Source organism: Schistocerca cancellata, chromosome 6, assembly GCF_023864275.1.
Source record: "Schistocerca cancellata isolate TAMUIC-IGC-003103 chromosome 6, iqSchCanc2.1, whole genome shotgun sequence".
Taxonomy (NCBI): Eukaryota; Metazoa; Arthropoda; class Insecta; order Orthoptera; family Acrididae; genus Schistocerca; species Schistocerca cancellata.
In genome coordinates, this window is record NC_064631.1 from 51,200,476 (window position 1) to 51,224,376 (window position 23,901).

Genomic DNA, 23,901 nt, shown 5'->3' on the forward strand with positions numbered 1-23,901 from the left:
TCAACATTGTCAAAAGCTTTCTCTAAGTCTACAAATGCTAGAAACGTAGGTTTGCCTTTCTTCAATCTTTCTTCTAAGATAAGTCGTAAGCTCAGTATTGCTTCACGTGTTCCAGTATTTCTACGGAATCCAAACTGATCTTCCCCGAGATCGGTTTCTACTAGTTTTTCCATTCGTCTATTTCTGCGGTTATTCGACGCAATGTTGTTTGCCTGTTAGCACTCAAAAATATACAAACACCGATGTTCGCAGTTGTTATCTGAAGGCCATCGGCCACTGTGTTGTCCGTGGTGAGAGGTAATGTCCGAAATTTGGTGTCATCGACACATTCTTGACACTGTGGATGTCAGGGCACTGAATTCGCTAACGATTTACAAAATGGAATCTCCATGCATCTAGCTCCAACAACCATTCCACGTTCAGAGTCTGTCAGTTCCCATCGTGCGGCCATGATCATGTCGGAAACCTTTTCACATGCGTTACCCGAGTACAAATGACAACTCCGCCAATGCACCGCCCTTTTATACCGTGTGTACGCGATACGACGGCCATCTGTATAAGTGCATATCGCTACCCCATGACTTTTGTCTCTACAGTGTAAATTTACAACTGCTACAAAAATGGATTTTCCTTTCTTACAGTCTCTCTGCTAAGAAAAGTCGTAAGAATTAGTAGTGCCTCGCTTGTTCGTACATTTCTCCGGAAACAACTGCGAACATCGGCGTTTTTAGATTTTTCAGTGCTAACAGGCAAACAACACTGCGTGGAGTAACCGCAGAAATCAATATGGAACTGAAATGCAGGAGGATCTGCAACGAATTGACGCATGGTGCAGGGAATGGCAATTGAATCTCAATGTAGACAAGTGTAATGCCCTGCGAATACATAGAAAGAAAGATCCTGCATCATTTCGCTACAATATAGCAGGTCAGCAACTGGAAGCAATTAATTCCATAAAATATCTGGGAGTAGGTATTAGGAGTGATTTAAAATGGAATTATCATATAAAGTTGATCGTCGGTAAAGCAGATGCCACACTGTGATTCATTGGAAGAATCCTAAGGAAATTGCAATCCGAAAACAAAGGAAGTAGGTTACAGTACACTTGTTCACCCACCGTGTTTTATTTTTCTTTACTTTTGGAACAACTAAAAAGAATTGGCGATAGGCCATTACCGTGCTGTACACCCGTGTTTATTTCTAAGGTCTTAGGTGCGTCTCCAACAATTCTCACTTTAGGTACTCGTCTGTAAGTGTTTCACAGATCAAATTTGTTATATTAGATTATACACCTTCGCTTGAATATTGCTCACCAGTGTGGGATCCGTACCAGATAGGGTTGATAGAAGAGATAGAGAAGATCCAACGGAGAGCAGCGCGCTTCGTTACAGGATCATTTAGTAATCGCGAAAGCGTAACGGAGATGACAGATAAACTCCAGTGGAAGACTTTGCAGGAGAGACGCTCAGTAGCTCGGTACGGGCTTTTGTTGAAGTTTCGAGAACGTACCTTCACAGAGGAGTCAAGCAGTATATTGCTCCCTCCTACGTATATGTGGCGAAGAGGATAAAATCAGAGAGATTAGAGCACACACAGAGGCATACCGACAATCTTTCTTTCCACGAACAATACGAGACTGGAATAGAAGGCAGAACCGATAGAGGTACTCAAAGTACCCTACGCCACACACCGTCAGGCAGCTTGCGGAGTATGGATGTACATGCAGATGTAGATGTAGAACCCAGCATGATATTCACCATGGTCGGTTTCTACCAGTCATTCCTTTGTTATGTCAATAAAAAAAGAATCTACTGTCAGTTGTCGGACACTTAGTAGTGAAATACAGGGGGATTCAAAAAGAATACCACAACTTTAAAAATGTGTATTTAATGAAAGAAACATAATATAACCTTCTGTTATACATCATTACAAAGAGTATTTAAAAAGGTTTTTTTCACTGAAAAACATGTTCAGAGATGTTCAATATGGCCCCCTCCAGACACTCGAGCAATATCAACCCGATACTCCAACTCGTTCCACACTCTCTGTAGCATTACAGGCGTAACAGTTTGGATAGCTGCTGTTATTTCTCGTTTCAAATCATCAGTGGTGGCTGGGAGAGGTGGCCGAAACACCATATCCTTAACATACCCCCATAAGAAAAAATCGCAGGGGGTAAGATCAAGGTTTCTTGGAGGCCAGTGATCAAGTGCTCTGTCACGGGCTGCCTGGCGGCCGATCCATCGCCTCGGGTAGTTGACGTTCAGGTAGTTACGGACAGATAAGTGCCAATGTGGTGGCGCTCCATCCTGCTGAAATATGAATTGTTGTGCTTCTTGTTCGAGCTGAGGGAACAGCCAATTCTCTAACATCTCCAGATACTGTAGTCCAGTTACAGTAGCACCTTCTCGGCCGTCCAGAACGTGCCCCTTGCACAAACACCCATTCTCTGTAAACTGTTTATACCAACGTTTAATACACCACCTATCAAGAGGCCTAACACCATACTTCGTTCGAAATGCACGCTGAACAACTGTCGTCGATTCACTTCTGCCGTACTCAATAACACAAAAAGCTTTCTGTTGAGCGGTCGCCATCTTAGCATCAACTGACGCTGACGCCTAGTCAACAGCGCCTCAAGCGAACAAATGTACAACTAAATGAAACTTTATAGTTCCCTTAATTCGCCGACAGATAGTGCTTAGCACTGCCTGTTGTCGTTGCAGAGTTTTAAATTCCTAAAGTTGTGGTATTCTTTTTGAATCACCCTGTATATACGTGTCGTTATGTACCTGGTCACGTGAGGCTACCGAGTTGTGAGTGCAGTGGAAACAGAAGCAGGGGCAGTAAGACGCGGATGAGGCAGGTGTTAACAGACGTACGAGGCCGGAGGCGGCTGTTACGGGCAGGCGGCGTTTCGTGACCGGGAAGCGGCGCGCGTGGGCGCCGGCGGCGCGCGTCGGCCCGTCAGCGGGGGCGGTTGGGCGCCGCCCGCCGCCCGTCACGCGGAGAGCGGGGGCCGTTATTCGCGGCCTGTGGGCGCCGCGCCGCGCCGCGCCGGCCAAATTGGCGCCGTAAAAGCGCTCGCCTGGTGTTCCCCGTAATGGCGGCCGGCAAATCCGGGGGTGAGGCAGAGCTAAAGCTAAAGCTAAAGCTAAAGCCAAAGGTAAAGGTCACGCTGGCCGTCACGCGAAGCGCCCACCACTGTCAGCACCGGCAACGCTTTCCTCTCTTCTTCACGTGTCAGACCGAAATCCAGGCCGCAGCCGAAGAACAGTGTACCTTGTAAACGCGCATCAGCCCAAGTTACTGCAACCAGTACAGCATTGCAAAAAGCCAAGAATACAATGTTATACACACACACACACACACACACACACACACAAACACACACACACACACGCTAGACTAACAAGTGCAAGTGGGTTTGTTCGTTTCAGCGCTACACTTCGCCATCTTAAGGTTTAATATAAAAAAAAAAAAAAAAATGGTTCAAATGGCTCTGAGCACTATGGGACTTAACATCTGTGGTCATCAGTCCCCTAGAACTTAAGTACTTAAACCTAACTAAACTAAGGACATCACACACATCCATGCCCGAGGCACGATTCGAACCTGCGACCGTAGCGGTCACGCGGTTCCAGACTCAAGCGCGTAGAACCTCACGGCCACACCGGCCGGCTCTATATAAACCAAAAGAGAACTCAAGATTTTAAACGTGGCTGAAACAGCAACAGTTGAAATTCTTAGCGGTAAATGATGTCAGCCAAAACAGTTGCAGGATAAAGATTTATTAAAATTCTTGACCACAGTTTCGGTATATATAAATACACCTTCAAAAATTTACAAATGTGTGTGAAATCTTATGAGACTTAACTGCTAAGGTCGTCAGTCCCTAGGCTTACACACTACTTAACCTAAATTATCCTAAGGACAAACACACACATCCATGCCCGAGTGAGGACTCGAACCTCCGCCGGGACCAGCCGCACAGTCCATGACTGCAGCGCCTTAGACCGCTCGGCTAATACTGTGCGGCTAAACATACCTTCATCAGAAGTAAAATACCCTGAACAAGAAGACATTTTAATTAGCAAAAACTTAGCATCGGAAATGAGAAAGAAAAAACGCTATAGCTTCAGTATTTGTAAAATTACCAGAGAATTTCAGGTACAAAATCGTTTAGTCACTTACTAAAACTTACATCCTGCAATGGAGATTAATAAAACAATTGTGCCAAAGGCGTCGTCAGTAGTTAACATCTCCATTTATACAACATGATTATGGACAGAGGGTCGTGTGAAAGCACACTCGCGCACATTAGAATCCATGGATACATACAAATGCGCATCAAAATTATTAAAAGTTGTGCTAATTCAAACCATCTGTCTCAATAAATAAAATATATCAGAACCATTTAAAAACATCTACGTAAAGTAGAAAATATGAAACCAATTTACCTCTGTCCTAGTGTCAAGCAGATGAAGTTTGCGCTACGGAACACATCTAACGAGGGAGGGCACTAGTATTGTGTGGGAGAATCTCGCGTGACTTAAACGGTAAAATACATACTAGCGAAAACAACGAAAATGTTAAAGTAAAACGAAACCATCTGCCGTTGTGAATAAAAACATAACAGTCAATTAACCACACATACACCTTGAAAACCACAAACAGCAAACATCAAAAAATACGTAATAATCCCAACAAGACAGGAAAAGCGCATCTCAGCGGCATCAACAAGCAAGACAACTAACTTCTAGTCAGCCAGACTATATTACATTAAAGCAAGTAGGGGTTTGAAACTGCCTAAAAATTTTTTCTTTCTAAGCTGCACCTGTTCATTAAGAACAAAACCATCTTTTTGAGACAGATCCTTGAAAATCTCTAATTCTTCGAGCAGGTCCAGTTTGTAACCCTTACTCGCACATACCACAAGTACCCTCTCTCGGAGAAACTGTCTGCCCCAGGGCTTTCACTCCCTCGTCACGATAGTTCATAGGCGAAGTACTGATGCTAAGCTGTGTTCGCATCGACCCTCTGTCCATAATCATGTTGTATAAATGGAGATGATGTCTTAACTACTGACGACGCCTTTGGCACAATTATTTTATTAATCTCCATTGCAGGATGTAATTTTTAGTAAGTGACTAAACGATTTGTGCCTGAAATACTCTGGTAAATTTACGGTTACTTCAGCTACAATGTTTTTTCTTTCTCATTTCGTATGCTAAGTTTTTGCTAATGAAAGTGTCTTCCTGTTCAGAGTATTTTACTTCTGATGAAGGTATATTTATATATACGGAAACCGTGGCCAAGAATTTTAATAAATCTTTATCCTGCAACTGTTTTGCCTGTCATCATTTACCGCGAACAAAAGAGAACTTCCATTCCTTGCCCCATGTGTCGTAGAACCCACATAAGACTAGCTGTCGGATTGCATGCAATCCACGACAGGTAGTGACTTTTTATATGGGTTCTACAACACGTGGGGCAGGAAATGAAAGTAATCTCTCAATTCATAGTGGATCTGAAGATGGCATAAGCGTTGCGCCTAAAGGAATAATTTGAAATAAATTTCTGTGATGATACGACAGTGGTGGTTCGTTTTCTTGATTTTTAATTAAGGACCATGTGCCTGTTTCAGTTCACTATTCGTTGTTCTATTCTTTTCATACAGTACTCTTTCATCTGTTCACTTCGATTTTTCTTCTTGGTTTCTGACCACTCAGGAGCTGTTATTTTCACTCTCCAACCTTGGAATCCTTCATTCAATACTCTTTCTCTAAACACTTGTCTGTCTGTTATTTCTTCAGCTTTTATATCATTTTCTGCTTCGTAGACCTACGTTGTTGTTGACTTCATATCCATGAATAATTTTAAAATTTTTTAATTAATGTGCTGTCTTGCATTTTATATAAATGTCCGAAAAATACCATTTCTTTTTTTTATTAGTTCTGGTAAGTTGTCTAGATTTAGACAAATTTCATCATTACTTCGTAACTTGAAGCTGCTGCAGTTACTCGTGGGCCTACTATTTTCCTAATGATTCGTCTCTCTGCTGTTTCTAAACTATTTAAATTTTAGTTAAATGGTAGACATTCGCTTGCATACATACATTCTGGCTTCGTTACTGTTTTGTAAAGCCGTATTTTTTGCATTTTAGAGAAGTATTTTTTGCCGTAAACGTATTTAGTTTTACTAAATGCCCTCTCCGTTTTATGTATTCCTTCCTCCATAGTAACTTTATCCAAAGCATTTTTTCGAATTATCTCCCCGAGAGATTTAAATTTTATAACCTTCTCTAATTGGTCATTATTTGTTTTTATAGATTTCGGAGCATTTGAAACGTTTATTAAATTTTTGTTCTTCAGAAATTGTTTCTTCTAAAAGATTAATTTGTATTATATGAAGTGTCACATTTTCAGAAAGTATAGGAGTGTTATCAGCATATGCGAAATTTTTAGCTCCAATACTTCCCTTCGCCTTCCAAACATTAATTGTGAAATGCCATATCCATTCAGTTTTTCATTCCACGTTCTCACTGTGTTTCTCTTCCTTTTGGATCAACTAAACAAATTGGAGATAGGTCATCACCGTGCTCTACACCCGTGTTTATTTCTAAGGTCTAAGGTACTTCTCCAACAATTTTCACTTTAGGTACTCTTTCTGTAAGTGTTTCACAGATTAAATTTGTTATATTAGATTATACACCTTCTCGAATTGTTATACTAACAGTTGTTCTGCCAAGACATGCAAAGGCCTTTCTGAAATTATCAAACATTACCAGAGCACCCACTGAATTCAGTATTCTGTAGGAAATGACTTCAGACCAGGCATTTGTTTAGAACACGTTCTGCTTTTCCTGAAACTACCTTCATATTCACGTAAATGACCGTCCAGTGTGTGTTTCTACTCTGTTCATTAAAATCTTGGAAAATATTTTATATGCTACTGGTAGCACAGAAATTCCTGTTATTTCAAAATCTTGTACATGTCCATTCTTATGTAGTGGATGTATCAGAGCTACATTCACTCTCCTGGTACTTTTTTCTGTCGTCCAGGTTTCTTCAATGATTAATTTTAGCTCATTTTTTTTAATTTTTGGTAGTGACCACGAATAGTTTCCACACGGTTCAGTCATTTTAATGTGACCAGCTGTCAAAAGCCTGAATAATGACCCGTTGTAGCGCGGACCGCTGCCAAACATGCAGGAAAGAGTCAGTGAGGTTGTGGAAGTTACCGAGAGTGATGTGGAGCTGTGCCGTAGCACAGGTTCCTCGATTGGGGATCTATGGTTTGAACAGCTCGATCGAAATGGTCCCACAGACTCTCGACTGGGTTTAAATCATATTGTCCATAGGAGTGGGGTCAACTCGTCCTAGTGATCTTCGAACCACGCACCTACACTGCGAGCTACGAGACACGTTGCTCCGTTCTGCTGGTGGATGACATCGTGCCGAGGAAAAATAAACTTCATGAAGGTTCAAATGGCTCTGAGCACTATGGGACTTAACAGCTGAGGTCATCAGTCCCCTAGAACGTAGAACTACTTAAACCTAACTAACCAACGGACATCAGACACATCCATGGCCGAGGCAGGATTCTAACCTGCGACCGTAGCGGTCGCGCGGTTCCAGACTGACGCGCCTAGAACCGCTCGGCCACCCCGGCCGGCCTGCATGTAGGAGTAGACATGGTCCCAAGGAATAGATGCATACTTGTGTTGATCCGTTTTGCTTCCAGAATGTCGAAATCACCCAGGGGATACAGCGAAAACATTCTCCAGACCATAACTACTGCAGAGTATTAGTTTTAATACTTCCAGGTCGTACTCGCCAACGATCACGTGTCGGATGGAGCATAATAAGGGATCCATCTGAAAATACCACGTGTCGCCACTTGGTGGACGTCCGGTTGCAGTGTTGGTGTGGAAATTCCTTTCCTTGTCATAGGCACACGACTGGACATTAAAACTGCTACACCACGAAGATGACGTGCTACAGATGCGAAATTTAACCGACAGGATGAAGATACTGTGATATGCAAATGATTAGCTTTTCAGAGCCTCGTGTAAGGAGGAGAGATGCCTACCATCACGTTTCCGACTTTGTTATAGGTCGGATTGTAGCCTGTCGCGATTGCGGTTTATCGTATCGCGACATTGCTGCTCGCGTTGGTAGAGGTCCAATGGCTGATAGCAGAATATGGTATCGGTGGGTTCAGGAGGGTAATACGGAACGCCGTGCTGGATCCCAACGGCCTCGTATCACTAGCAGTCGAGATGACAGGCATCTTATCCGCATGGCTGTAAAGGATCGTGCGTCCACGTCTCGTCCCTGAGTCAACAGATGGGGACGTTTGGAAGACAACAACCATCTGCACGAACAGTTCGACGACGTTTCCAGCACTATGGTCTATCAGCTCGGAGACCATAGCTGCGGTTACCCTCGACACTGTATGACAGACAGGAGCGCCTGCGATGGTGTACTCGACGACAAACCTCGTTGCACGAATGGCAAAACGTCATTTTTTTCGGATGAATCCAGGTTCTGTTTACAGCATCATGATGGTCGCATCCGTGTTTGTCAACATCGCGGTGAACGCACGTTGGAAACGTGTATTCCTCATCGCCATACTGGCTTATCACCCGGTGTGATGGTTTGGGGTGCCATTGGTTACACTTCTCGGTCACCTCTTGTTCGCACTAACGGCACTTTGAACAGTGGACGTTACATTTCAGATGTGTTACGACCGTAGCTCTACCCTTCATTCGATCTCTGCGAAACCCTACATTTCAGCAGGATAATGCACGACCGCATGTTGCAGGTCTTGTACGGACCTGTCTGGATACAGAAAATGTTCGACTGCTGCCCTGGCCAGCGCATTCTCCAGATCTCTCACCAATTGAAGACGTCTGGTCAATGGTGGCCGAGCAACTGGCTCGTCACAATACGCCAGTCACTACTCTTGATGAACTGTGGTATCGTGTGAAGCTGCATGGGCAGCTGTACCTGTACACGCTACCCAAGCTCTGTTTGACTCAATGCCCTGGCGTCTCAAGGCCGTTATTACGGTCAGAGGTGGTTGTTCTGGGTACTGATTTCTCAGGGTCTATGCACCCAAATTACGTGAAAATGTCAGTTCTGGTATAACATATTTGTCCAATGAATACCCGTTTATCATCTGCATTTCTTCTTGGTGTAGCAATTTTAATGGCCAGTAGTGTATTACTTAGTCATTACTTTTAGCGTGTCTCACGAATAAGGGGTGTCAAGCTGATCCTGTTTTTTCTAGAAGTGTTTGCATCTCAGAAAGTGCGCGTTTCTGCACATATTTTGTATTGGAATTGTTTTATTGTTTCGTTGGGTTCCCGCCCCCCCCCCCTGCCACCCCCACCCCCACTCACGGCTCTGGCCATCTCAGAACTTTCAACACTTTTTGTAACACCCTCCATAAATAAACTATCAGATCAAAAGTATCTGGACACCTATTTGTGGTGGTTAATGTGGGGCGTATGTACCGTTCGCCTATATGATGGCTTGAACTCTGTTGGCAACGGTTCCAATGAGGTGTCTCAATGTCTGTGGAGCAATGGTGCCCCTCGCTCCCTCAAGAGCCGAAACCAAAAAAGATAGTGATGTCGGGCGCTGGGGTCTGAAAGGAAGTCGACGTTCTGACTTACCCCAGATGTGTTCCATTCGGTTCACGTTTGTTCTCTGGGGACACCAGTCCATTTCTGGAATTGTATTTTCCACACACAGTTGCCTCAAAGATGGTGATTTGTAACAGGGTGAACATGACAATGCACACTGTCATAAATCAGCATCTCTGAGGCAGTGGTGTCTGGTCAATAACATTCCGGAAATGAACTGCTCTGGCGAGAGTGCTGACGTGAACCCAATGGAACATTTTGGGATAAGTCAGAACTTCGACTTCATTGTCATGCTAATAGAAACAATCATGGTCTCTCACCTATTCTTCTTGTATACATGTACGCTAGGCTGTAAAATATTTTCATATAATTTTGCATTAAGCATTTTCTTAAGCCCAATAAGGGGACCACATCCAAACTTTGCGAAACGGCACTATATTCTATCAACAGCTCCCCGTACTTTACTGCTGGCGCTACACATGATGGCAGGTAACGTCCTGCAGGCATTCGCCAAATCCAAACGCCTCCATGGGACTCCCACAGAGCGTAGCGTGATCCATCACTCCAAATCGCTCCTTTGCAGTCATTCATTGCCTAGTGGCGTCTTTCTTTAGACAAGCTCTAGCGTCGCTTCGGGAATTTGTAGCTTATAAGAAACTGTACGACCATTGTAGCTCACTTTTTTAACTCACTATGCACAGTCATTGTGCTTATTGGAATGCTGGTAGCACTTTGGAACTCGCGAATGATTTCTCCCGGTGATTTCTTGCAACTTTTACAATTATCCGCAGTGCTCTATGATCTTGACAGTCATATCACCAACAGTCGATTTGGACACTTTTTGTGAGAAGCTAAACGAGGTAGGTAGCGATTTTTAGGGTGTGGAACGAAGTCGACTTTATAACTCATGCCGAAGGTGTCCCATTGGGTTCAGGCTGTGAGTATGGGCAGGCCAGTCTACTTCAGGAACGTTACTGGCTACAATCATCGCTTCACAGGTGCTGACATGGTGGATTTTCGGGTTGATCAGCATCTCCGAATCGTTCCTCTCCCTTACGTTGTGCACATTGCTATGAAATATGTTCATACCCTTTGGCGTTTAGCGATTTCTTAAGCACAATAAGAGGACCACACCCTAACCACCAAATAACCCACATACTGTTACACCACCTCCTTGGTACTTCACTATTGACTACAGACAATGACAGGTAGAAGCTCTCCTGGTATTGGCCAAAACCAGACCCTTTCATCGAACTGACACCAAATCACCAGTCATCCGTTGTCCAATGGTGTCGCTCTTTATTCCACATCATATATCGGTTAACCCTGTGTGGCTTGTAAGGAGCTGCTAGACCACTGTACTAAATTCTACTTGACTCTCCACGCACAGTCACTCAGCTGTCTGGACTACTGGTAGCACCTAGGAACTCACCACAATGCTTGACGGTCCCTGTCCATCAGTATGTGAGACCTGTACAGTCTCGGTTTAGTCGCGATCGGTTCTTCGCGTTTCCATTTCGCAACCGCATCACCAACATTCGAATGGGGCAGCCTAAGAAGGGGTGAAATTCCTTGACGGATCTGGTGTTCAGGTGACGTCCAGCGACCAGTCCCTGTTCCAAGTGACTGGGCTCTCCTGGCCTACCGTTTTGCGGTCACTGCTTCTCTAGTGACAGTACAATACTCGCCATGTCCTTTTATGCTGGCGGGTCCGCCTCTCTAGAAGCCAATTTTGCATTACACAAGGGTGTCAGGTGTATGGTATATTGATCAGATAGTGCGGCTGCTGCGTAATAAATGTTTGCTACAGTCATATTTGAAGTGATCATCAAGAAAAAAACGCTCGAACTTAGGAACTAAGCACTGAAAGCTGTACGTGTAAGTGAAAGCGTCTCCGAGGTGTGGTGCCTATGAAGATAAATACCGAAGATGTGTGAGCGCGGGCAGGTGCAGTCAGTACTCACTCGTTGGAGACGTCGTAGATGGTGTAGTGCGCCGTGAACGACTGGCGGAACACCTGCGAACAGAAAGAGAACAGTCTGTGAGGCGAGGAACACAGGGTGTCTCGCTCCCCAGCTTCCAGCGCCGCCCCCCTCTGGGCAGTTTCACCGAACAGAAAATGACAGCCGCTCCCGGTCTTAGCTTGCCTGTCTAAATGTAGGTGACTGGGCATACTTCAGTCGTAAGCACGGTGAGGGGGTTGACCTCCGATTGTCGTGTTAATTACATTGCTGGCTATTAAAGCTGTAGCTCGAGATAGGATATCAAGTAACTAAATGTTGCTTATTGTACATGTGGAATATATTAGGAAGAATGCACGTTAAATCTGTGCGTAAATTTGAGGTAAACGGTACACAGTCCTGCCATCTCTGGCAGAAACGATTATTCTAACTTACTCGGCATCGAGTTGAACTGAGCTCGGATGCAAGATATGGGTCCGTAATTCCATGTTGCCTCACCTTTATGCCACATTTCACTATTCGTAGTGGCTAGCGAGTGTGGGCTTGACAGTCTCTCGGTAACTCATATCTAGACCTACAGAACTTGCTGGTCAGTACAGCAGCAGTCAAACACCCTGTGTATCGAGATAGGGCAGGACAACATGGCCATCTTGTTTAAAGATAAAGTCACGGAGATCTCGAAGATAGACCACAACCACTGCCCTTAGCTGGTCAGAAATGTAGCGACCGATGTTCGTATTACTAGCTATGAGGACTAGATGTATTCTGTACCGTTGGCACCCCTTACTATGAAGCCGAACACTGGGCCGATTGACGATGACGAATTTAGTCAGGCAATGATCGTTCTTCTTGGAGTCTACACATACGGATACGTCCATAGTGATGATGTGTGTAGATGCGGGACTCCCCTGTAAAGACGGCGTGGTTCCACTGCTGTGTCCAGCACGGTCGTTTACGCACCACCGGCAGCGCACTTGCTTCTGCTGAGGCGTCAAGCGAAACCGCAACGATGGTCGACGGCTGACAGTCTGTGACGTGCCAGACATTGCGCCACTGTCCGTGTGGATACTCGTCTTGCAGCACAACAATCCCATTTCCTGATTTAAGGTAAGCGACGTGGCTGTACGATACTGCACGACCGAGCGAACAGTAAGTCTCGCCCCTCAGGCAATTGTGGGTCGGGTCATCGAAATACTACACAGCCGTAAGTATGGCCTATGGAACAATTCGGATCTGTATTCCTATGCTAATCGTGGGATGTGGACAACACAAGTAGCAACCACGTTGAACGATTAAACATCGTCCGACAGGCAACGATACTGCCACTGCCCAATTCCGACACATGCCGGTAGATGTCTCTCCTTCTTACATGAGGCTTACGCGATCTTCTCACAAAGAAAGAACATTCAAATGCGACTTCTGAATCACAATGCGCTGCATGTTTCCTTATATACAGAGTGTAGATACCGTTAGACCTTTCTACACTGGGTAGCAGAATTAAACGATCAGTTTTTCGAAATCCTGTATTTGCAACCTGTTACTACGATTAAGTTTGAAATTTCACTCAAAGGTCAGTATAAACTACTTTTGTAGTGGTGCAAAAACGAGGCGTCCTGTCACCATTGGACTCCAGGACGCTTTAAATAGCAAGGTGTCGACACTTGCGAAAAAAACGTCCAGAGCTCAGAAGTTCATGTGAAGTTTAAGGTGCTCCGGAACGCCCTATACTTGCAATGTTAAAATAACGCTTATAAATTACATCTTTCCTCACAAAGTATTTGAGGTAGGAAGTTGAACTTTTTACAGATTATTTATTGGAATATGGGCTACAACACAGGAATTTTACAAAATTTTACTTCAGTTATTAAAGATGATTTTTTTTCAATTGTAATGAAAATTCACAACATTTTTTGCAATTTTTTATTTATATATTCAAAAATATACAGTTTTTTGGAAAAAGGCTGTGTTAAATTATGCAGAAGGTACTGTGTAACATTTACTGAAAGTTTGAAACAAATATGTTTGGAAGATCCTTAGAAAACATGTAATTAGTATGAGAAAATAAAAGTTTTGGGAATCGAGCGACAAAGATTGGATTAACTTTTTAGTGCATTCCAGGTCCATAGGATGGATTATCTTCATCCTCTGCAAACTCCTCCTCCAGCTTCCTCTTGTTCCTCCTCCTGTTTACTCTTGCTTGTATTTCTAGACTCTTTACAGCCCTGTCTGCAGCCCGAAGGCGTTCCTTGTCTAAAGCAAGCATCGCTCGTACCATGTTAGAATGTTATTATTTACAGTAATAACACATACCTTTGGCTTTCCAACATTTCTCCTTTTCTTAAAAGCCTTCAGAGGATTTCTAATAACTTTACTTTTACTCATTATTATACTTCAACAAAACAGAGACTAAAGAAACAGAATTAATTACGAATATTTTCGAGATAACGACAGAGTAAATAAACATGAAACAATCGACAATCACACCAGCGATATATACTGAACCATCACAGGTTAGCCACAACACATACTTTATCTCACATCACTAAAATGTACTTGATGAACACGGACGTTAATAATAACACCATTTGACAGCAGTTTAACAGCGCCACAGTGGGTCACGCCCATGTAGAACACATTTCAAAAAAAAATTAAAAATAGTTGTAGTCTTCGGAATTGAATAAATTATATATCTATTAAAAGGTAATAGTCTGCAGATTCAGAAAACGCAAAAAATTAAAAATTGAACTTTTCATGATTTTGAGCCTTTCCGGAGCTCCTTAAGGTGGGTTAATGGTGTCACACTGATGCCAAATTTCACCGCAATTCTGTCAAATGCCACCGTGGATGCGTCACATGATCTGAATATCGTCACTTTTTCTCTTACTCACATTTGATCCCTCCTTTTGGCGCCTCGGCGAGGGATGTCAGAACTGTTACGCCCAGAGATGGAATCATCTGGTTTTTTTTATGAGAGGCTGAGGAAAACGTGTCAGACACACCGCCACTAAGAAGAGCACAAGAAGGCTGCACGGGGTGGAATAAAAGGCGTCAATGAAACCACACCTTTCCCTGGGGCGTTCATTGCTACACATTTTGCGGTCGTAAACTACAGCTCGCAGTGCAGTGAACAACATGATGACGTTGTTTGCCACTACTGGCACCCTCGAGCGTTTCAACCTTTCTCTGAGGACATTATGGGGCTGCATCCCTGTAGAAACTGATCCCATCCATTTGGATCGCAGCGCGACCGCTGTTTCTGCTGTCATGTTGCATCCATTAGGGACGGTTCAAAACCATTCGACGAAGTCTGTACGTAATCCAAATTAGCAACGGGTACTTTAACTTTTCAAGTACTACAATTTTCTGTCTCTCTACGTCGTCATTCCTAGTGGATGGAACCTGTACACGATAGAATCAGTCTGATAAGTCATTGCTGAAAAATATTGAAACAATTTTTAAAAAAATAAGAATGGAAGAACTAGTACATGTTGACCGGGAGATCAGTTTGGGTTCCGGAGAAACGTAGGAATATGTGAAGCAGTAGTGACCCTGCAATTTGTCTGAAAATAAAGTCAAACCTACGTTTATAGCATTTATAGATCTAGAGAAACTCTTGGCAGTGCTGAATTGCCTGGACTCTTTACAATTTTGAAGGTAACAGGTGTAAAATAGAGAGAGCGAAAGGTTATTTACAACTTGTACAGAAACCAGACTGCAGTTATAAGATTCGAAGGACAGGAAACGGAAGCAACAGTTGACATACGAGCGGGACAATATTGTAGCCCGTTCCCGATGTTATTCAACCTGTACACTGAGCAAGCTGTGAAGGAAACCAAGAAAAATCTAGAAAGGAATTTCAGGTAGAGGACATAAAAACTCTGGGGTTTATCGATATTGTAATTTTGTCAGAGACTGTTAATGACCTGGAAGAGCAGTTGAATGGAATGGACAGTGTCTTGAAAAGAATTTATAAGTTGAACGTCAGTAAAAGTAAAACAAGGGTAATGGATTCTGGCTGAAGTAACTCAGGCAGCCGGCCGGTGTGGCCGTGCGGTTCTAAGCGCTTCAGTTTGGAACCGCGTGTCTGCTACGGTCGCAGGTTCGAATCCTGCCTCGGGCATGGATGTGTGTGATGTCCTTAGGTTAGTTAAGTTTAAGTAGTTCTAAGTTCTAGGGGACTGATGACCTCAAAAGTTAAGTCCCAGTTTAAGTAGTTCTAAGTTCTAGGGGACTGATGACCTCAAAAGTTAAGTCCCATAGTGCTCAGAGCCATTTGAACCATTTTTTTAACTCAGGCAATGCTGAAGAAATTATATTTGAAACTGAGATACTAAAGGTAATGAATGAATTTTGTTATTTGGGCAGCAGAATAACTGGTGATGGTCAAAGTAGGAAAGATATAAAATACATACAGGCAATAGCAAGAAAAGGATTTCTGAAAAAGAGGGATTTGTTAATGTCTAATACAAATTTAAGTGGTAGGAAGTCTGCAGTGAAGGTATTTGTCCGGAGTGTTGTCTTGTACGACAGTGAAATGTGGACAATAGGCAATTTAGACAATAAGAAAGTAAAATAGTTTTGAAATGTGGTGGTATAGAAAAATGCTGAGCATTAGATGGGTTGAATGAATAACAGATGAGGATGTAATGAACCGAATTCGGGAAAAAACTTGACTAAAAGAAGGGAGCGATTGATAAGATGGATCCTGCGGAATCAAGGAACTGTTAATTTGGTATTGGAAGGAAGTGTGGGGATACAATTTGTGGAGGGAGATCAAGGCTTGAATACAGTAAGCAGGTTTAAATGACGTACGTTGCGGTAGTTATGCAGACATGAAGAGGATTATACTTCGGACTGAAGATCCCAACAACAACGACATGGTATTATCAAGTGTGCGTTCATCAAGTATGAAGTAATGTTGTGAGTCATCGACAATTGTGAACTTTGTGAAGCCTCTCATAGCTGGTGAAGCTTACCGATCTGTGTTACGAAATTGCTATTAATACGTACATGCAAGCTGATCATCGAAACAGAGTTAAGTGTTGATACACGGGAAGAAAATGAAAAAGTAAAATTTAGTGCTGTGTACATTTATTCAACAAGTGCTCGTCCTATCAAATAACCACAAGAGGAAAGAAGATACTTCTTTTTTGATTGATATTTTGTCCCGCATCGATGAAGGGCCGGCGTTGTTATTAACGGATTAGGGGTGGTTAGTTTAAGGGGATGGCCGGATGCCCTTCGTGTCGCCACCCCTTTACCACCAAGGACGGAATAAGTGAATCCCAACTGTCTGCCTGCAGTGTTATTCGTGCGGAAGTGAGCGAAAATTTTCTAAACATTTGCGAATCGTGTGCAGAGGTGGTACTTCGGTACCAGCCATGTATTCACCTAGAGAGATGTGGGAAACCGCCTAAAAGCCACATCCAAGCTGGCCGCCACAGCAACCGTCGTCGTTAATCCGACTAATTCGATTCTGGCCGACACACCTCCACTCCCGAAAACGACCGTTTGAAGCGCACGGCTATCCGGGCGTGTCAATCACAGGAAAAAGGTTGAAGAAGAAATTCCACGAGACTTTTGATGTGTTGAAAACATCTGTACCACTTCAGTCTTTCGTACGAAAGCTATATTCTTCTGTTCACTCGTGAGACCTAAAAGTCCTTGGGCACCAGACGATATGTTGGTGCTGTATTTCCAACATAAACACTCTGCAGACCACTTTACGGTACGTTGCAGAGGGTAATTCTAGGCGCTCTAACTTCTCTGACTTTCACGTCATGGTCATTTCGCGCGACGTATGCGGTAGGAAGTAATTGTTGTTTGACTTGTCTTGGATTGCACACTCCTGGAATTCCAACAGCAAACCTCTCTCTGATGCAAAACACGTCGCTTGTAGCATCTGCCACTGGAGGAGGGTTAGCACCTCCACATTGTGTCGTGCTTACTGAAACTTCTTGAGTAGCAACGTGTCAATCGTTGTTTAATCTTTTGTGTCTCTTGTAGTAATTCAACCTTGTATATGTCCATACTGACGTGCAATACCCAAGAATCGGTGTTGCAAGTTTTTGTAAGCTACTTCTTATATGTAAGACCTTTGGTTTGATGCGTTTCCTGAAGAGAGTTACAAATCTGGTCCAATACCCAGTAACCTCGCATTTTTTTTTTTTTTTTTTTTTTTTTTTACTGTGCAGCAGTGTGGAAAAGTGTCGTATTCCAAAATATCCTTCGAACAGTCCCGCATATCGTTGATTAGTAAATAAAGTACGCCCTTACAGATTGTCGGAAAAGATTTGCAGCTGAAATGGTGAGTTCCTAACAAAAACAATTCAATGCGCTTTCCTTAATCATTGTCAAAGTCAGAAGTATAGTAGGGAGTATGTCTGGAGCATCTGAAGATAGAATGGCCACTTTCATCTGCCAGCGGGAATGAAAGATGAAAGACTGATAATGGAAAAATCACACACGTGTTCGTACTTGAATTAAAAGTTAATTGGATATAAAATTTAAAAACATAAATTTTGTTTGTATTCGATTGTTTTCAAGACTGGGGACAAACAGCAGGAAACGATCCTTCAAATAAATCAATACGATGTAACTGTGTGTAGAAATGCATGGTTTCCTTTTTATTCATGCTATATAAGGTATAATTTAAAACAGAAAGTTGCATTGTTCGTATTAGTAACACGATTCCTTTCTCATTGTTTGATTACTGATAAATGAAAATCCGTCAGAAAGAGAACAACAAACTCAAATTATACTGGTTACTCTTTCGTAGCACTGGATCACTTGGCATAACGAGACAAGTTGCATTCACTACCCGAAAGCAAGGCACGGCTGTCTCCGTAGCAGGCAGTTGTGGATTTTATGGTACTGTTTGTCAATTCATTTCAATCGCAGTGCCCTCATCATAAAAGTCCTGCCCTTCCCAGCTTAGTAACCTCCAATCCTTTGCTTTATCCTTGTCTTCTCCTCCCTCCATTTTCCTCGTTTGATTCGACCTCCCCAATTTTTTTCCCCGTCACAATACCACCTACCCATTCCCCACGGATATGGCGTCCAGGGTACGTATTCCGACTTGCAACTCTAGTTACGTTGCTGACAGCATGATTGCTGCATTTTCTATCGAAAATTTATCTCACTCATGTATACGTTCTGCACTGTATGTCTGATTGTAGTAAGTTTTCCATATGCAGTTTTGTTCTGAATCTTATTTATGCCAGGCATATTGTTACAAGTGTGGAAAATCCGATGTGTTTTGAAACGTTTCTATGTTTGTTTTCATTTGGGAAGTACAAACTGAAAATTTGGAAATTTGTGGAAAGCTCCTATAGGACCAAACTGCTGAGGTCAGCCGGCCGGAGTGGCCGAGCGGTTAAAGGCGCTACAGTCTGGAACCGCACGACCGCTACGGTCGCAGGTTCGAATCCTGCCTCGGGCATGGATGTGTGTGATGTCCTTAGGTTAGTTAGGTTTAAGTAGTTCTAAGTTCTAGGGGACTGATGACCTAAGATGTTAAGTCCCATAGTGCTCAGAGCCATTTGAACCATTTTGCTGAGGTCATCGGACCCTAGGATTACACACTACTTAACCTAAGTTAAACCAACTTAAGCTAAGGACAACAAACACACCCATGCCCGAGGGGCGACTGCAACCTCCGACTGGGGGAGCCCCGCGTACAGTGGCAAGGCGCCTTGGACCGCGTGGCTATTCCACGCGTCAAATACAAACTGAATAATACTGAGAGCCATATACAGGGCTATTACAAATGATTGAAGCGATTTCATAAATTCACTGTAGCTCCATTCATTGACATATTGTCACGACAAACTACAGATACGTAGAAAAACTCATAAAGTTTTGTTCGGCTGAAGCCGCACTTCAAGTTTCTACCGCTAGAGCGCTCGAGAGCTCAGTGAGACAAAATGGCGACAAGAGCCGAGAAAGCGTGTTTCGTGCTTGAAATGCACTCACATCAGTCAGTCATAACAGTGCAACGACTCTTCAGGACGAAGGTCAACAAAGATCCACCAACTGCTAACTCCATTTTGTGCAATCTCACGGTTTAAAGTTTACGGCCCCTTTTTCTTCTGCGAAAAAAAACGTTACAGGACACGTGTATCTGGACATGCTGGAAAATTGGCTCATGCCACAACTGGAGACCGACAGCGCCGACTTCATCTTTCAACAGGATGGTGCTCCACCGCACTTCCATCATGATGTTCGGCATTTCTTAAACAGAAGATTGGAAAACCGATGGATCTGTCGTGGTGGAGATCATGATCAGCAATTCATGTCATGGCCTCCACGCTCTCCCGACTTAACCCCATGTGATTTCTTTCTGTGGGGTTATGTGAAAGATTCAGTGTTTAAAACTCCTCTACCAAGAAACGTGCCAGAACTGCGAGCTCGCATCAACGATGCTTTCGAACTCATTGATGGGGACACGCTGCGCCGAGTATGGGAGGAACTTGATTATCGGCTTGATGTCTGCCGAATCACTAAAGGGGCACATATCGAACATTTGTGAATGCCTAAAAAAACTTTTTGAGTTTTTGTATGTGTGTGCAAAGCATTGTGAAAATATCTCAAATAATAAAGTTATTGTAGAGCTGTGAAATCGCTTCAATCATATATATATATATATATATATATATATATATATATATATATATATATATATATATATATATATATATATATATATATACGACAGAAGATACGTCCTGTGATTGTGGGAAGGACAAACCACAAGCCACATGCTTGTAATAACCCTGTACTTGGAGATGAAATGTCTACCTTTCCTAAGCGTAACAGCTTTTTTCTCTGCGCGCGTGTTATTCACTTAATGAAGAAAACAACTTACGTATTAATTAAACAAGTAATGTCACTAAAGGAGTCTTCACAATTTTGGATTTTTGCGTATAAAACAGTATAGATCGCTTAATAAACAGGGTGTTTCCTAATTCCTATTATAAGTTATAAAGGATGTGGAGGGAATTTATCAACCCATGTACAGAAATGTACCGTTTGGATATAAAATAATTTTGAAGATCAAATTACTTTCAGATGTCCCGCGCCACGGCACGGTCGCCGCGGAGACAATGAGCTCTGAACCATTTGCTCTTCAGGACCTGTTACACGTGGTAACTATGCTACTGGTTGTACCTGCAACGCATGCCCTCATATGCACACGGTCCACAAACTCTGGTGCTCGTCCGTGGAGTCCCACGGACATTCCTGCTACCTGCGAACGTACCAGTTTCTCGCAGCCGTCGTTGTAGTGGGACGAAAATTTTATTCGCTATGATAGAGTGAGGCCATCCGGGAAAACGTTTCTCGATACTTGCGTTGTGTAGCGCTACGTTTACCGACCGTATCGTGGAGTGGGAGCTTTGTAAGTGATCCTATTTTCAAATTTATTTCATATCCAGACGATACGTTTTCGGACTGGCGTCTCTAATCGAAACTTCATCCAATAAATAGCCTCGAACCTATAGTAGGAATTGTGAAACATCCTGTATTTGTATTCATTACGACGTTTCGGATGCTTGGGGTAACAGATCAAAATTTAGAACTTGTGAAACAAAATTCAATGTCAATTACCAGAAAACGTGCGTCTAAGCAGGATATACCTATGCCCTGTTAGCCACAGATGTTTTTATTGCAGTTGACACTGATCGTTTTCTCACGAGTTCTTAGTTTTGCGCTGATGATGGCAGTAGGCAACATCGTAATAAATGGTAATACGTTAAGCTATCTAGATGGTTTTAATCGTAAAAATCTTAGGTGTTTTGCGAATTTTTAAATTTAGAAACTGTGTACAAAACGGTTTTCCGAAGTTCTTCATACTGACCTGTGTACAGGCTGTTTGACTATTATGGTAGAAACGAAAGTGACGGGTAAAGAAGAAAACAGAAGGAAATAATCGTAATAAACTGTAACGTTCCCTGGAAACACACACACTATTAATAAACTAAAATTTAATTGTACTATATACGCCGCTATGAAGCAATTTGTATATACTGTAATTATTTAACAAAAAATATTATTTAATTTTGTATAAAGGACATGCGTTATTATTGTAATATTTTCTGTAATTATATCCTCGATGTATTTATAATTGTAATATTTCTATACTCATAATGTAATTACGAAATTTGTCAATATCTGCGATAACAAAAATGTAAAACACACCCGCAGATTGCAAAGAGACATTAACGGTTGAGAGTGGTATAAATAGGAGTACATCGTGTGCATTCTTTGTCTTCTTCCTCGAGAGCTGAAAGAGAGAGGAACCTGTGACGTAGCATTTTATGAATGGGTAGACTTCATTTGTCTGTATCTAGATTTAGCCGTCATTAGAGGAGAAATTACAAACTAATGTTGTTGTTGTTGTGGTCTTCAGTCCTGAGACTGGTTTGATGCAGCTCTCCATGCTACTCTAGCAAGCTTCTTCATCTCCCAGTACCTACTGCATCCTACATCCTTCTGAATCTGCTTAGTGTATTAATCTCTTGGTCTCCCTCTACGATTTTTACCCTCCACACTGCCCTCCAATGCTAAATTTGTGATCCCTTGATGCCTCAAAACATGTCCTACCAACCGATCCCTTCTTCTAGTCAAGTTGTGCCACAAACTTCTCTTCTCCCCAATCCTATTCAATACTTCCTCATTAGTTATGTGATCTACCCATCTAATCTTCAGCATTCTTCTGTAGCACCACATTTCGAAAGCTTCTATTCTCTTCTTGTCTAAACTATTTATCGTCCATGTTTCGCTTCCATACATGGCTACACTCCATACAAATACTTTCAGAAATGACTTCCTGACACTTAAATCTATACTCGATGTTAACAAATTTCTCTTCTTCAGAAACGCTTTCCTTGCCATTGCCAGTCTACATTTTATATCCTCTCTACTTCGACCATCATCAGTTATTTTGCTCCCCAAATAGCAAAACTCCTTTACTACTTTAAGTGTCTCATTTCCTAATCTAATACCCTCAACATCACCCGACTTAATTCGACTACATTCCATTATCCTCGTTTTGCTTTTGTTGATGTTCATCTTATATCCTCCTTTCAAGACACTGTCCATTCCGTTCAACTGCTCTTCCAAGTCCTTTGCTGTCTCTGACAGAATTACAATGTCATCGGCGAACCTCAAAGATTTTATTTCTTCTCCATGGATTTTAATACCTACTCCGAATTTTTCTTTTGTTTACTTTACTGCTTGCTCAATATACAGATTGAATAACATCGGGGAGAGGCTACAACCCTGTCTTACTCCCTTCCCAATCACTGCTTCCCTTTCATGTCCCTCGACTCTTATAACTGCCATCTGGTTTCTGTACAAATTGTAAATAACCTTTCGCTCCCTGTATTTTACCCCTGCCACCTTTAGAATTTGAAAGAGAGTATTCCAGTCAACATTGTCAAAAGCTTTCTCTAAGTCTACAAATGCTAGAAAGGTAGGTTTGCCTTTCCTTAATCTTTCTTCTAAGATAAGTCGTAAGGTCAGTATTGCCTCACGTGTTCCAGTATTTCAACGGAATCCAAACTGATCTTCCCCGAGGTCGGCTTCTACTAGTTTTTCCATTCGTCTGTAAGGAATTCGTGTTAGTATTTTGCAGCTGTGGCTTATTAAACTGATTGTTCGGTAATTTTCACATCTGTCAACACCTGCTTTCTTTGGGATTGGAATTACTATATTCTTCTTGAAGTCTGAGGGTATTTCGCCTGTTTCATGCATCTTGCTCACCAAATGGTAGAGTTTTGTCAGGACTGGCTCTCCCAAGGCCGTCAGTAGTTCCAATGGAATGTTGTCTACTCCCGGGGCCTTGTTTCGACTCAGGTCTTTCAGTGCTCTGTCAAACACTTCACGCAGTATCGTATCTCCCATTTCATCTTCATCTACATCCTCTTCCAATTCCATAATATTGTCCTCAAGTACATCGCCCTTGTATAGACCCTCTATATACTCCTTCCACCTTTCTGCCTTCCCTTCTTTGCTTAGAACTGGGTTTCCATCTGAGCTCTTGATGTTCATACAAGTGGTTCTCTTATCTCCAAAGGTCTCTTTAATTTTCCTGTAGGCAGTATCTATCTTACCCCTAGTGAGATAAGCCTCTACATCCTTACATTTGTCCTCTAGCCATCCCTGCTTAGCCATTTTGCACTTCCTGTCGATCTCATTTTTGAGACGTTTGTATTCCTTTTTACCTGCTTCATTTACTGCATTTTTATATTTTCTCCTTTCATCAATTAAGTTCAATATTTCTTC

At 42.5% G+C, this 23,901-nt stretch overlaps 1 protein-coding gene across 4 annotated transcripts in view; it reads right to left on the minus strand.

Moving 5' to 3' along the window:
- LOC126191140 (inactive dipeptidyl peptidase 10) overlaps positions 1 to 23,901 on the minus strand; it is a 1,759,372-nt gene that overhangs the window by 326,373 nt on the left and 1,409,098 nt on the right. For all 4 annotated transcript variants that reach the window (XM_049931893.1, XM_049931895.1, XM_049931894.1 and 1 more), the window contains exon 7: positions 11,620 to 11,672. In XM_049931893.1, the coding sequence (XP_049787850.1) occupies positions 11,620 to 11,672 (53 nt within the window). The remainder of the gene's footprint in view (positions 1 to 11,619; positions 11,673 to 23,901) is intronic.